Source organism: Chanodichthys erythropterus, chromosome 18, assembly GCF_024489055.1.
Source record: "Chanodichthys erythropterus isolate Z2021 chromosome 18, ASM2448905v1, whole genome shotgun sequence".
NCBI lineage: Eukaryota > Metazoa > Chordata > Actinopteri > Cypriniformes > Xenocyprididae > Chanodichthys > Chanodichthys erythropterus.
In genome coordinates, this window is record NC_090238.1 from 12861435 (window position 1) to 12877885 (window position 16451).

Consider the following 16451-nt stretch of genomic DNA (forward strand, 5'->3'; position numbering starts at 1 on the left):
TGTTTTCCCAGAGGAAAAAAATATTTGTTCTCAGTTGAAATGTTTATTTTGTATGAGGGCCATTTTTTGCTTTTCTTCTATGGTTTGCCCCACGCTCCAAAAGTCAATTAATGCAATTAAAGTATATTTCTGAAAAGAGGTTTAACCGTTTGGACAACTTAAATATGATTTGCAAGCTAGGTTACAGAATCAAGACTCTGGGAAGGGTGCAGATATTTCACATCTGAGCGCCTCATCAGCGGAATTAACTGGCTGACATTTTATGGGCCGCCTGAACGCATCAAAATGACAGTGCCATAGAATGGACCAAATTGCAGAGTATCAATTTGTGTCAGAGACTGTGGCTGCCCCTGGTGTTGTGGACAATTTGCAAGATGAAACTTGATTTAGGTGATGAATAATGCACCAGACAGGATAAATAGAAATGATAATGTTACAAATAACAGCAATCATTGTCTAATCGGTGTCTGGCAGTTTTCAGTCATGTTGAAATCCTCAAGGTCAAATTTGGGCCTATGAGATTGTGCAAGGATTCTTTGTGTAGCATACAATGCATCTTCCTATCTCATTCTCCATTTCCAAAATCTTCTCTTTTTATTCTGAGATTATCTGATGTCATCCTTTTCGCTGCTGTACTGTATATGATCATGCTATCATTCATTCAAGTGCTATTAAACCATGCACGATAAGACACACACACACATACACACACACACACAAAAACCTCAAATTTGTACTGACGCACTGTTTGTGAAGTGGCTCTCAGTGAACACACACCCGCTGGAGACAGCTAGTACCATATTGAGGTCTCTTTCACGCTTGAACGAACAAAAACGCACAAAATGATGCCAAATTCCCATATTGTCAAGTGTCCTTGAAAGCACAGTCTTAAATGAGTTTGTGTTAAATGAATGTGAAGCGTTGTGAGAAAATAGGATGTGTGTCAGATCCGCATCATGCGCGTCAGGTCTTAAAGTGACAGCAGCCTAAAAAACCTGCTTAAGCTATCTGAAAAACCTAAAGCACTGTTTATTAGGCTGCTGTCACTTTAAGAGCTGCACGGATCCAATATTCTGTTACATACGTGTTACATACGTTTTTTCTTAACTGTTTACATTCGGATGTTAGGTTTAGTTAAGGAAGGAACGAAAGTGCTCCGCTGTGACGGAAAAAAAGGTGCACTGGACGGAATATAGCAGCAGCACAATAACCGTTTTATGTCAACTATCTTGTTTTGATGATCGTTGGAATCCAAAATCGAAATCGAAAAATTACAATTAATCACACAGCCCTACTTCTTACAGACCCCTATATATATATATATATAATATATATTAGGGGTGTGACACTAAAGTGTGACGAGATTTCTTGTCGAGGCGAAAAGTAGTCTCGTGATATTGCCATGACAGAGTGTTAGGATGATTAGGAAAGAATATGCCACCACTATGTTTACATTACGTCTCCACTGTCGTTTTGCTTTGTATTTAAATAAAAAACATTTAATTCAGTTGGATAACGTTTGCCGCCGCTCCATATTCACAGAGTTACGCATGATCGCGAAAGTGAAAGTAAATGCGAGTGCGCATTCAAACACGATTTCAATACCCCGCATTTTGAAAACGGCTTCCTGATGAATACAGATATCTCTCAATATGAAAGCTATTTTAGGCTGGGCAGTGCAGTTGTAACCATCTCTTAGCTCTGTATCAAAGAAAAATGTGGTCTTATTTGCACTTTGAATATTGAGAGAGTGTGATTATGGTTGCACTTATTGTAAAGTGTTACCATGAAAATGAATAACAGTTTTCTCTTAATCTTACTAAGCACAAACAATCAGGTTTCATTTGTTAACATTAGTTAATGCACTGTAAACTATGAACTAACAATGAATGACTATTTTTATGTTTAACTAACATAAACAAAGATTAATAAATACTGTAGCAAATATATTGCTCATTGTTGATGTTGGTTAATACATTAATGTTAATAAATGAGACCTTATTGTAAAGTGTTACCATTTTTATTTATACTGTTTTTATTTCTATGATCAATTTGTGGAAAGGAGTTTAGTTAGGAGGTCAAAAGTTGTAGAAGCTCATAAATCGTGTACAGCTATAAGGTCTGAAGAGAATTGTATGAAATCATACAGGAGAGAAACCAGTCAGTTAAGTTTGTGGCAAAACCTTTTACAGTGCTTGAGTATTGTTGTCTTTTACTGCATATGATAATTCATACTCAGAAAGTAGATCTGAAATGATATTCATTACAAGATGATTAGTTCAAATTCACCTGCAGATTATTTTTCTAGTCATGTATTTCGTCATTGAGGATTTCTTAAAAATAGTGTGTAAAAATCTCATCTCGTTCTCGTATACGTATACAGTTCTCGTGTGTATATATATATATATATATATATATATATATATATATATATATATATATATATTACATATATCTTGTGTGTGTGTGGATTTCAAAAATTCTAGTTTGATTCTAGTTGAAATTCTAGTTGATTAAAAAAAAAAAATACTGTTTTTGAAAGAACAATAAGCGACCTCAGCTAGCAGTTTTAGTCTTGTGGAGAAAAATGACGATGTTTGTATGAGATGTGAGGAACCGACGTATGGCTTTGTCTGAGAAATGGATCCCCCTCAGGGAGAATGATATTTATGATCTATCAGATAAGAAACACAACAGAGGAGAAAAGCCTGGAAATTGCAGTGGCTTTTCTTCAGGAACAGAACAAAATCCTTCCATTCCACTCCGCCCTTCCTGTACCTGAGAAAATGTTTGATTTACGCCATGCAACGTCCAGGATTAACTGTAATATCAGGGCTGGAGCGTTTGTGACGATCGCATGCTCTCACAAACAGAGTGATGTTCTAAAAATATACCCACAAAATAAAGATCTCCTTCTCTAGGAGAAATTAGCTTAAATGGGCAATTTCACACTCTGGCGAATTTCTGCGGTGTTTGCAGGTACAGTATGCGCTATGCTGGTTTAATCTGTATTAAATGTAGTGTATGGTCATACTGTGCTAAATTAGTGATGCACAAAAATTAGCAAAAAATATCCCAGATGGCTCATTACCACATATAAAACTCTTAAGCACATGCTAAGAGCACATAACTGGTGTCTTACCTTCAACTGACGGCACTAGGACCCAGAGCACAATGTCAGATTTGGGTAGCAGGCAGGGGGCAGGACTTTTTTTGGAGCTTTTGTGGCAGAAAGTGCCATTGCAGCTTTGTCAACCCATTACCATAGTTATCAAGGAAACCAGACCCACATGCTTGTGCCAGCGCAGCCTGAGTCAATTACCACTGAGAGACAGTCATTTGCAGGCAGTGGCCTGGCCTATTGGTATTATCACAGGTCATATTTGAATAAAGTCACCTTTGCTGGTGTCTCTATTTAGCATCCAGCATTAAAAAAAAAAAGAATTTGCATATTCATGTTCATTATCTTCAAAAACCAGATAAAGATATCTCATATATCATCATCATTCAGTGATTATTTGCTTACATCCACACAGGTTGTTTACAAAAACAATGACATCAGGCTGGAACTCTCCCGGCTCGCCCGCATTGTGGATCCCAAAATGAAGATCCAGGGAGATGTGGTGTTCAGATGCGAGAACGTGGCCACCCTGGACCCCATCTCGTTCGAGACGCCCGAGGCTTATATCAGCCTACCTAAGTGGAACACCAAACGCATGGGCTCCATCTCCTTTGATTTCCGTACAACTGAACCAAACGGCCTTATTCTCTTCACCCACGGGAAGCCGCAGGAAAGAAAGGACGCCCGTAGCCAAAAGAACACAAAAGTGGACTTTTTTGCAGTGGAGCTTCTGGATGGAAGTTTGTACCTGCTACTGGACATGGGGTCTGGGACTATCAAAGTGAAAGCCACACAGAACAAGGTGAACGATGGGGCCTGGTACCATGTGGACATCCAGCGTGATGGAAGATCAGGTCAGTGTGTGGATGCTCAGACAAATACACTCACACAGACTTAAGTGTTCTTTATTCCATGCTTAACACGTTTAATAAATGACTTGAATCCAGTACATTTATTTATTTGTTTGTTTGTTTGGTTGTTTTTTTGTTCGTTGTTTGTTTTTCTGCACTACTCTCTTTTGCAGTAAAGTTAGTATTTTTGGCACCTATATGATAAATGTGACTTTTCTCATTCGTTACTTAGGGTAAAATGTCTTGATAAAAAATGTAAAGTACATTAAATGTAAATACATGATAATTAGAAATATTTTAATAATTTCAAGCATGTTCCACACACAAAAGCAGTTACAATTTTTTGGTGCACATATTAATAGGTTAGGCCTAAAGGTCAGAGAGAGGGTGAAAGGGTGAAAATGAAAGAGGGTGAAAATGGCTTTGTACATCTAAATTGCTACAGTAATTACTAACATTGACTATAATTGTATGTGAAATTTAAGAGAAACATCCATATTTCATTTTTCGATGTGGGTAATATGCTCTTAAGAAAGACGTTGTGAAATAAAGACATTGTGATAAATTGTGTCTTATTTTTAAAACCAATTTTTAACTTTAAGCACATGAAGAACTCCCACTTTGTTTCATTATTGAATCGGTTGGATACTGTAATTGCTTGTGTGTTTTCCATGGGCGTTAAGCTCTGCAGCCCAAAGATAACAGCTTTAAACAAAAAGCACAGTGGTTAGTCACCAATAATGGACACATTTAGTCCAAAGCAGACTGACATTTTCATTTCACATCTACTTTGACAGAACTTTCTATTAGATTTTATCGCCTCTGTCTTTCTCTGTATCCTCATTCACCTCTTTCTTTCTTGCATTGCCCTTGAATCGCTGGCACTCTGTTTCTGAATCGATCGACGACTACTCCATATCACTTCATAGCACAGGGCCCTTGGGAGGCCTTGGAGGATATCAATAATGCGAGGTTTTAGACAGAGCCATGTGGGTGACTGGACCAGTGTCAGTTCTGAAGAGATTATTCCCATTGATCCCTGGTTCCCCACATGGGATGCATTGTTTACATCTGCGTGTCTGTAGGAGAGACACCGCTTTACAAGATTCACACACTCCCAATGAGGTCATAAATAGAAAATAATCCTCTCATAGCTCCCCCACTCCCTCTATCTTATAGTCTATGGATGGTGGTCATTCTATCCCTATCTCTGTCTCTTGTGCACAGAGGAGACACAGGACAGACTGTCTGAGAGTCTGAACCCTGCTGAAATACGCAGGACAGTAATTTAAAGTAGCTTAGTTTACAGTCTTTCCATGTTAAAAAGGAAAGAAAAATGTATGTAGGCCTACTTTGAAAGTATTTTAACATCATCTTCACTTTATTACTTTATTAAACATTATTTACTTTATAAACAATTTTTACCATTAATTATGTCCTCTAACCAGTTTTATTTTAGCATCATGTATAAAATTTTTATTTATTTATTTATTTTTTTTTATATTTTAATTTTAGTTTAACATTTTTGGTTATCAAACATTTTTAATGTAATGAATTCGAAAAAAAATCACAAGCAATTTATCATTAAGGTGCCAACAATATTAGCTTTACTGCAATAGAGTAGTACAGATTTATTTAAAAAATAAATAAATGGTAGTTTTATTTTTTTTTTAAATAAATAAATAAAGAGTAGTTTTAGTTTTATTTAAATATTTCTATTGAGTTTTTACTTATTTTTGTTTTAGTTTTAGTCATTTTGGTATTAAAGGGTTAGTTCACCTAAAAATGAAAAAAAGTCATCACTTACTCATCCTTATGTCATTTCAAAGACACAAGACTTTCGTTCATCTTCAGAACACAAATTAAGATATTTTTGAAGTAATCTGAGAAATTTCTGTCCCTCCATTGACATTGACATGCAACTACCACATTTTCACCAAGTTCATAAAGAAATCTTAAAACGAATCTATATGAATTGAGCGGTTTTCTGAAGAGACACGGTCACTTTATACAGTATGATGAACAGATTGAATTTAGGCTTTTATTTACATATAATCAACCTCATTGTTTCTAGCAGAAGCTCAAAAATGCTGCCTAACACACGAGAATGAACCCTATTGGTTCTTGCAGAAGCTCAAAAATGCAGCGTAATACATGAGAATGAACTTCACTGGTTCTCTCGGAAGCCCAAACGTGCTGCGTAACACACAAGAATGAACCTCATTGGTTCTTGCGGAAGCTCAAACATGCTGCGTAACACGAGAATGAACGTCACTGGTTCTTGCGGAAACTCAAACGTGCTGCGTAACATGAGAATGAACCTCATTGGTTCTTGCGGAAGCTCAAACGTGCTGCGTAACATGAGAATGAACCTCATTGGTTCTTGCGGAAGCTCAAACGTGCTGCGTAACATGAGAATGAACCTCATTGGTTCTCACGGAAGCTCAGACGTGATGCGTAACACATGAGAATGAATCTCATTGGTTCTTGCGGAAGCTCAAACGTGCTGCGTAACACGAGAATGAACCTCATTGGTTCTTGCGGAACCTCAAACGTGCTGCGTAACATGAGAATGAATCTCATTGGATCTTGCGGAAGCTCAGACGTGATGCGTAACACATGAGAATGAATCTCATTGGTTCTTGCGGAAGCTCAAACGTGCTGCGTAACATGAGAATGAACCTCATTGGTTCTCACGGAAGCTCAGACGTGATGTGTAACACATGAGAATGAACCTCATTGGTTCTTGCGGAACCTCAAACGTGCTGCGTAACATGAGAATGAATCTCATTGGATCTTGCGGAAGCTCAGACGTGATGCGTAACACATGAGAATGAATCTCATTGGTTCTTGCGGAAGCTCAAACGTGCTGCGTAACATGAGAATGAACCTCATTGGTTCTCACGGAAGCTCAGATGTGATGCGTAACACATGAGAATGAACCTCATTGGTTCTTGCGGAACCTCAAACGTGCTGCGTAACATGAGAATGAACCTCATTGGTTCTTGCGGAAGCTCAAACGTGCTGCGTAACACACAAGAATGAACCTCATTGGTTCTTGCGGAAGCTCAAACGTGCTGCGTAACACACAAGTATGAACCTCATTGGTTCTCACAGAAGCTCAGATGTGATGCGTAACACATGAGAATGAATCTCATTGGTTCTTGCGGAAGCTCAAACGTGCTGCGTAACACGAGAATGAACCTCATTGGATCTCGCGGAAACTCAGACATGCTGCGTAACACACGAGAATGAACGTCACTGGTTCTCGCACATCAAGCAAGTGTGCTTGAGCTTCTGTTTACCACAACTGATGTGTGAGGTGATGAATGTTTATATGTGAATAAAAGCCTAAATACAATCTGTTCATCATATGAAGCAATTGTGTCTCTTCAGAAAAATTGGACTAAACTGCTCATATTGAGATTGTTCATATAAACTTTTTCTCTCTTTGGATAATTCCTAGGCACCATATCTGTTAACAGCCGTCGCACTCCGTTCACCGCCAGTGGAGAAAATGAGATCCTGGACCTGGAGGGGGACATGTACCTAGGCGGCCTCCCTGATAATCGGGCCGGCCTGATCCTTCCCACCGAACTATGGACCGCCATGCTAAACTACGGCTATGTGGGATGCATTCGGGACCTGTTCATTGACGGTCGCAGTAAGGACATCAGACAAATTGCTGAGGCCCAGAATGGTGCAGGCATCAAACCTTCCTGCAACAAGATGCCAGTCAAGCAGTGTGACAGCTATCCATGCAAGAACAAAGGTGTGTGCAAAGAAGGATGGAATCGCTTTATCTGCGATTGCACAGGCACCGGTTACTGGTCCCGCTCCTGCGAGAGGGGTGAGTTATCTGCCTTTACATTTACTTTACCTTTATTAGTTCTGGATTTCTAGAATTACTTTTTGTTTTTTGTTTTACTTTAGAATAAACCCGAGAGGCGGGTTTAATTTCAATTGCAATATTTGCATGATAAAAAAAGACAATTTACAATCACCGTCAAGGCAGTTTGTTTAGCTTCTCACCTGTAAAATCCGATCTGCTGCTGTTTGTAAACAGCAGATTAGCTCTCACATAATCAGTTAAACTATAAGCTCATTAATATCCCGGCACGTTGCTGTATGGAAGCTAATGTTCTCCAGCGTTTGGGGAGTGTTGCGTCTGAGTCAAGCCTGTGATGATGTCATAACTTGGAAAAAGTCCAACTACACATACAAATCTTCAGATTTCATAGGCAAAGAGATTACTGTTTGCACGAAAAATGAAGTGAAATGCAACAATGTTGATACAAATGTTTTGGTAGAGGAAATGACTGGGTTTTTGAGTGGTTGTGACTGCATGTTAGAATGACTCCATATGGACCGGTACGCAGGGGTTCCAGGTAACCAGGTAATAGAGGGACTTCCAGCATGTCTGTGAACACTGAGCAAAGCAAAATGCTTATTTTGTTGGCATGAGAGCTGGTTTCTCTTATGGGCCGAATTCCACCTCATTTATTTGTTTGATATTACAAAAAAACGTTGTTATTTTTTTTGTTTTATTTTAATCTTGGTATAATAATGGTTTAATCTTGGCGCTTGAAAAGTTGAGAAATCTTCAACTTCTACCACGAGTAACGCAAGTGAAGCAACGCAACAGAAACCACAATTCAGTTCGGCTATGCATGACCATTCAAAGTACATTCAAAGTAAATGAGAAACATTAACGCCGACGCCCTGTATGAATGCAGTGTTACAATGACAGCAGCCTAATATTCCTGCTGCTTTCTGTGTCATGAATATTAATCAAACAACAAAAGAAAAGAAAAATCACTTTTAACACAGATTAATTATATTTAATTTATTCTTTTCAAGAGTATGGTGTTATTTTACATTTGATTATTCATTTTCTGTACCTGAATACTGTTAGACTTAACTCAAAAATATAACACACTATTTATTTCATTTGTATCTTTGTTTTATTATATTTATCTGTGCTTGTAATTATTTTCTATGCATATTCACTCACCTACAAAATCACCCAAATCATCCTAGAATGATTCATTCTTTCCAAATAGAGCTATTCAAGTCATCTGCGCTATATATATCGCAATAAAACAAAATATTGCAATGTCTTTTTTGTTTTCCAATATCGTGCAGCCCTACCAAGTATTGCCAATAATCCCTTTAAGACAAGTTTCTTCTCTCAGCTGCCATCTTGGTAAATGCTGTTTACAATGATGTATCTACTTTCTTTCTATTATTATTATTGGGGTAAGGTCAGAATTAAGGTAAGGACTAGGTGATGGATGAAGATTATCTTGGTGATCATTAATCCAAGTAAAATGCTGCAGTTTCTGATTTGCAGCTTCTTCAATATTTTGTAGCTTATGGGATGGATTTCATCACAACAGCATCCAGGGCATTCAGATTTTAGATTTTAGGCTCATGTTCGCGAGACCAAAATGTTCTTGAGGGAAAAAAATAAAGAGTCTCAAGAGAATATAAGTGGCAGACGTAGCAGACATTGACATTAATTGTTTTGTTTCTGTGTTGTTAGAGCACATGGCATGCTATCATCTTCTGTCCTTGTGCAATGTTTTTAGACAGATGTAAAAGTCATATACAGCAGTTTAACACTCCATTGACAGAGAATACAGACATCAACCTCCTGCACATTCATTTGCCGTGAATGTCAGTCATAATCATCTGTAAGGGCATCAGACATGAGTGTCACCTCATGTTATAGTGAGTTTGTAAGAAGAGAGAGAATGAGAACTATTCTCATACTGACTAGAGACGCTTTTAAACATTTGACTACATTTATGCCACAAGGCAAAATAGTTGTGATTGATAGCAATGAAATCTGTGTGCACCTGGACTGCTCATTTGCATGGCTCATGTCTGAACTAATATCCAAACACTGAAATGACTTGACAGCCCTTACATTTAAAAGAGCACATTGTAATTATTAGGGATACTTGCAAAGATGCATGAAGAGACTGTATAGAAAACGCAGAAGAAATTCCTGGTACACCCTGACTCATTGAGCAAGCCAGACAGTTATTTTAAGACTAGTAATTTCAGCCAGCTTTTTACATTTTATTGTGCAGTATGCATCACACAGTCAGTAAAATGATTTTGTGTCATTGGGTGCACCATCTAAGGCCAGTCGTCAAATGTCTAATAGGTCTGCTAGACTACATCATGGTCCTCTTTTTTGTGTTATAGCCCTAAACCCACCCTCTACTAAGAGTGCACACCGACCTGATATTTGTCCAGATCTATTATCTGCTCCATAGAAGCCTGTAGCTGCTGCTCAGGCCAGACAACTGGCTGCTGTCACACACCACGCTGTCCTCCTGTCGGTACACATACACTTCAGATTTACTCTAATGCGCACTCAGCATTTCAACCCTGAGTCTGACAAACACCTTTTTTTTTTCTTCCAGTTTGAGGAAATTTGACTGTGTGCTGGGATGAAATTTAAGTCTGGAAGACTTAAAATAATTTAATGAAGGGGTCATATCATATATATATATATATATATATATATATATATATACCATATATATGTATATATATACTGTGTGTGTGTGTGTATAAATATACACACACACACAGTAAAACCAAAAATTATTTAGAGACTAGATATAATTTTTTTTAATATTTTTTTACTAGTGGGTGCAGGACACTATAGTTCATTTATTTAAGTGAGGATAGCAAAATAAAGTAAACTGTGACATATTATACGCAAAAAGTCTTCATACAATGGACTACCAGTAAAATGTATAAAAATTTGGAACCAAAAATTATTCAGACACTTTGACCCGACCATGTTTTGCTTAAGTGTTACCTGACATAATTAAGATTTTTTTCTGACACAGTTTATCTTTTATCAGAGATCTTGTCATATTTTATTACCATTTTTTTTTATTATAGTGAATAAACTGTATTAATAAATGAAATGTTCAAGGTGTCTGAATAAATTTTGGTTTGACTCTATATATATATATATATATATAGACTCTATATATGACTCTATATATATATATATATATATATATATATATATATATATATATATATATATATTGACTCTATATATGACTCTATATATATATATATATATTTGCCGTAAAGCTAATATTGTTGGCACTTTTATGTTAAATTGCGTGATTTAATTGTTGCTTTGGGGAAAAAAATTTCTGATAAACAAAAGTAAAGCAAGTTAAATGCAGATGAGAAATTAGAAATTATTATTATTGTTATATATTTTATCTAAATGTATGTGTATCTATCCATCTACACACACTTTTTGACTTGATTTCCCATGAATTGATCCCTTAATGAAATGTTTTGAATGTATATTTGTACAAGCTTTTCAGTATTATAATTTTCTATGTAAAATATTCTTCCAGATGCTCTTCGTTCATTTTACAGTAGTCAGCTTCGACATCTAAACATGTTATATCACATCATTTTATTAATATACAAAAGCCTACAAACTTAACAATGAATGTGAATATGAATGTCTTTTCCCCTGTCATTTTTTGATTGGCATGAATTATCTTCTAAACAAAGACAACTTCCCTCACAGAATAGCTTGCTGGAATATAAAACAACTCAAGCTGGAGAGTCTGAAATAACTGAATCCTGCTTTCTTTACAGTTATTAAATCCGTTATGTAGCTAGGATCTCTCAAGGTAATCTCATATCTTATGCTTAAAATTACAAAAACCACCATTAATACATATGAGCTCAGAAAACTACATTTCTGAGGAGTTAAAGAGATGAATACGAGCTGGATTCATTATATTAACACTGTGCATTTTTACATATTATCTTATCATCTTATTTTTTTTTCTTTTTTGTTACTCTAGCATTGACTATAACGTTGACTATATATCGAAATATAGCACAGTCCCGATTGCTTTTATGAAATGGTTATTGCATAATAAAAAATACCAAGGTCACTCATTTTCATTAAAACACATTTTTATTAAGCAAATTCATTTCAAGTACCGTCTTTCCGTAAGATGTAGACATACGTTGAATGCTAAGGTTAATATTTGGGGTCTGTTTTGTACAGTAATATAATTAATCTATTATAATATTGCAAGCTATAGTATCATATAAATATTTAATATTTTTGCTTAAATCTGTTATATCTGAGTGAAATAGATAATACGGTCACTGTGTAAACGGGTAAAACCTGTTTTCATACTGTAATTGAACTCATTTTACCGCATCGTCTGATGTGCCTTGCCAATTTAGTGCTGAGATTTCGTTTTGCACATTAATTCTGTCAGTCATTAATGTAGAAAATGAGTTTGTTTGGTTAATAAACGCATACCCTCATTTCCGTGCGAACAGCCCCAATCATTACAAAAGTACCTTGACAGGTCATGCTTCAGTAATGCTAAATTAAATAACGAGATCGGATGATTGTGGGATGAGCTGATATGTTGATAATTGGCTTAGATATTTTGTTCATATGCATGGTTTGCCATGCGAAATGTTAATATTATTTATATGTGTCTACACACTATGTTGTAATGTGTTTTTGTGTTTGCAAACAGGCCGAGTTGTACTGGGAACTTTGGTTCTCTCCTAAGCACCACTGGCTATAGCGTTTGAGTTAATTGCTATTGATTCAGGCAGTGTGAAGGTCATCTATGCTGGCCTGGGGGCCTCAGAGAGCCAAAGTGGACCCCACAGCCATGGCCCTTAAATCACCTGAGAGTGTTATGAATGCTACGGCTATGGGTCCCTCAACAACACTCACAAATAATCACAACTGAGTTTACTCACAAGCTGGGGATTTTTTCCCCATCTTCGTCAATACAGTATTTCTCCCAGCCTTGACCGTAGTGAGGCCCATGTGGCACAGAGGCCTGTTTGATTAGTGTAAAACTTTATAACAGGTTCTCTGCAGTTCTGTTTTACTTTCCCGTTTTAGCGCCAAAGGCTTTTAGCATATATTGATTTGATACTGTAGTGTCTCTGATTAAGTCACAAAGAGCACATAGAGATGACATCCGTGAGGGTTTATCTTGCAATTACTCTTTCGAGCCTAATCTGGGTAATTATGTCAGTGATTTTACTCTTTCCTCAGGTTGTCTTTTCTTTTGATTGCCTTCATTTTTCTCTCTGTCTCTCTTTTTCATTCTCTTTGGAGAGATGATGAGGGGGAGGAACCTTTGTAAAATGCACAATGATTGGAGTATAGCCTTTCATGGCAAAATTCACAAAACAAAACAGAGAGAATTTAAAAAGATCTACATTTCATACAGTTTATTCAGGCAGCTACAAATGCATTTATCCAAAAATAAAAATACACAAACATGCATGCTTTATTTTGACTGCTTGAGGACAGAAATATGTAAGATGTGGGGTTTTTTTTTTTCCTTTTCTTTTTTAAATCTTAGATGGATGTGTTTCACCATTCAATCACATCCAACTATTTTTTTTTTCAGGGTCTGAAATTTTGAGTGTTTTTGATATGTGAAGTTAAAAATAGTTACAAACTTGTGTTTTGTTGATTTTGTTTGTTTTCTTTGTTTCTATATATATATATATATATATAGATAGATAGATAGATAGATAGATAGATAGATAGATAGATAGATAGATAGATAGATAGATAGATAGATAGATAGATAGATAGATAGATAGATAGATAGATAGATAGATAGATAGATAGATAGATAGATATCAATATTTCGATATTTTGAGTCTATTTTACACAACCAGTTAAATTTTTATTAACTCACAACTGCAACCAAAATATATAACAAACATTTATTTCAAAATTTCACATCCAGAACCCTGATTGGGACATCCACAAATAAAAAATTCACACAGTAATCTAATGACAGCTTATGACATGACAACATTCAAGAAAGTATTTTAGTTCTGTGCTAAAATGTGTAATGTCAAAAAACTGATAAACAAGGAATACATACACACACACACACACACACACACACACACACACACACACACACATAATTAAAAAACATTTCTCTTAAATGTATAGCGCAGGTTTTTAATGAAGCAACAACATATTATAGGTAGGACAAAACAAGACAGGCTATTAATATTCTTTCATTGTGCAAATGTATTATAAAGGCTCTAATACAGAGCGGCACAAAGCACTTGCGCACATTCCGTGTGCAGAATGATGCGCTTGAAACAACACAGAGTTACAGCGCGCGGCGCTCCTATGTGGCAGTTTATTGACAATATTCTTTCAGTGACAGTTCCATCAACTGTCCCAAGTGTCTTTCACAAGTTCTGAAAGGTAGTTTAAATGAGAATGCATGCGTTGGCAATAATGCATAGACTGCTAATATGTGAAAATGTGGAGAGTGTTAAAACAAAGGTGCCTCTATAATTAGCCCACAGGTATCGATTTTTATGCATTGTTTCAATGCATCGGATCGTTAGACATTAGATCGATGTATCGATCTATATCGATGTATTGTTACACCCCTAATATATATATACAATCTATAATATTATATTATGTATATTATATATTAATATTAAGAGTTTAAAATAGTGCTGTCACATGGTGAATTGTGATTAATCGCATCCAAAACAAAACTTTGTTTACATAATACATGTGTGTGTACTGTGTATATTTAATCAGAATGTCTATTTACACTACAAGTGCAAATAGCACCCTTGTTGGCAAACGCTATTTACACTAGCTCCACCCACCAATGCATGGTTGGGTCACTCAAGTTCTAAAAAAGTCACGCAGAATTCAACATCTTCAGTGGCGCAGCAGATCTGGCTTTTAAAGCGATCGACTCAGGTTCGAATTCGCCTTTTGCCAAGCTCACATTTATTTTCAATAAAAATGAAAATAATGCTAACTGCTAAGGAGTGTTTAATAATATTAAAAGTCTTTATTGGGTAGGGTTAGGGGAAGGTGTAGGGAGGGTTTTTATTCTCCCAATAAGGCAGCATCCATTTAATAATTGTAATAAATTAAATTATTTACACTCTGTGATATTATTGCATCCTCTTAATGTACAAAAATACTGAGGTGCAAATAGTATCTACCAATATAAAGTATAGATATAGCATAATTACTATTCTGATACTTTTACATGGTGTAAATAGAATCTATCGCTATTTTCACCTAGTGTAAATAGTGCATTGCAAAGAAAATGCTGCTACTTAGTGCAAATAGCCGCTGACATATACATTGCTGTATATTCAAGAAAAATGTACATGAATATATACATTTTATATATAAATATAATATATTTTTGTTACGTACACGCATTGTGTAAACACAAACTTTTATTTTGGATGTGATTAATATAAACTTAGTGTTTAAAAAAATAAATATTATTTTAAAGATATTATAGATAGGAACAATTTAGAAGCGCCCATTTTCCTGTTCTGTTGAGTTTTGTCTTTGATCTGTGTTAAATTTAGTCATACAATGCATTTTCTTGATCGATCATTGCTGTCATTTCAGGGTACACTTGCCCATCAGTAATGCATACATATGATTCCACACATGCCCACATCTTCAGACATCTTGGATGTTGAGGTTCAGGGTATGGATCGACACTCAAGTCATTTCTTAGGGGTAAACACGTCAGTATAAGATTTCACAGCAGTCGATCAAAACGTGCCGCCCCCGTGGTCTAGAGGCCTTGTTTATCTTCCCTCATCCCTTCCGCTCCATCCCCAGCAATCTGCCTGATTTCACAGCTTCAAGAAATCAGCTCATATTCTGCAGATTTTCCCTCCCTATCATTCACCGCTCTTTGAAAAGTCTCTAATCATGCTGAATAGCCAATCAGTGAAGCACTAACAACAGCATTCATTTGGCCACGGTACACAAGCTCATCCAGACGGGGACTTTGTGTCTGCCTTTGTGTAGCTCTTTATTTAGGACCGGGTAAAAATGATTCGGTTTTTTGCGAGATACATCAGTGTGTTGACATATCAGACCCCATCAATAGAAAGTGTTCAACATGAGTGTACAAAACATGCCATTCCATCACGAGAGGGGAGAGGTGGTCTCTGCCGTTGCCTGAGGTAATGGGAGATAGCATTGCTTTCCTTGACAGTTGTGGATATTGGATATTTCAAACTGTCAAAGAGTTTTCACATTCTCTCTCACTCTTTATTTTCCCTTTCACACTCTATTCTTACATTGTGTCTTTGTTAAAATACATTCCTGTTTTATAAATGAGCCATTTTTTTCACATAGCTTTTCTTTCTTTTTTCTGTTTTTTTTTTTTTTTTTTTTTAATTACACTTATAATGTCATTGAAGGGCTGTTCTAAAAGATGGTCAGCATAATTATGATTCTTCTAAGACACTATCTTTTTGGCCAAAGTCAAAACAGCGTCTTTCACGGAAACATCCGTAATCATACAGTATTAAAGTAATGATTAAGCTCATTAGGTCTTGAAAGTTTTTTTTTTTTTTTGCTCATTGGACTTGAAAATCCAACCTGT

At 36.2% G+C, this 16451-nt stretch overlaps 1 protein-coding gene across 2 annotated transcripts in view; it reads left to right on the forward strand.

Annotated features, from left to right (window-relative positions):
• The window catches only part of nrxn3a (neurexin 3a), a 362007-nt gene that overhangs the window by 88527 nt on the left and 257029 nt on the right, over positions 1-16451 (forward strand). For both annotated transcript variants that reach the window (XM_067366785.1, XM_067366786.1), the window contains 2 exons: positions 3537-3975; positions 7439-7822. In XM_067366785.1, coding sequence (XP_067222886.1) covers positions 3537-3975; positions 7439-7822 — 823 coding nt within the window. The remainder of the gene's footprint in view (positions 1-3536; positions 3976-7438; positions 7823-16451) is intronic.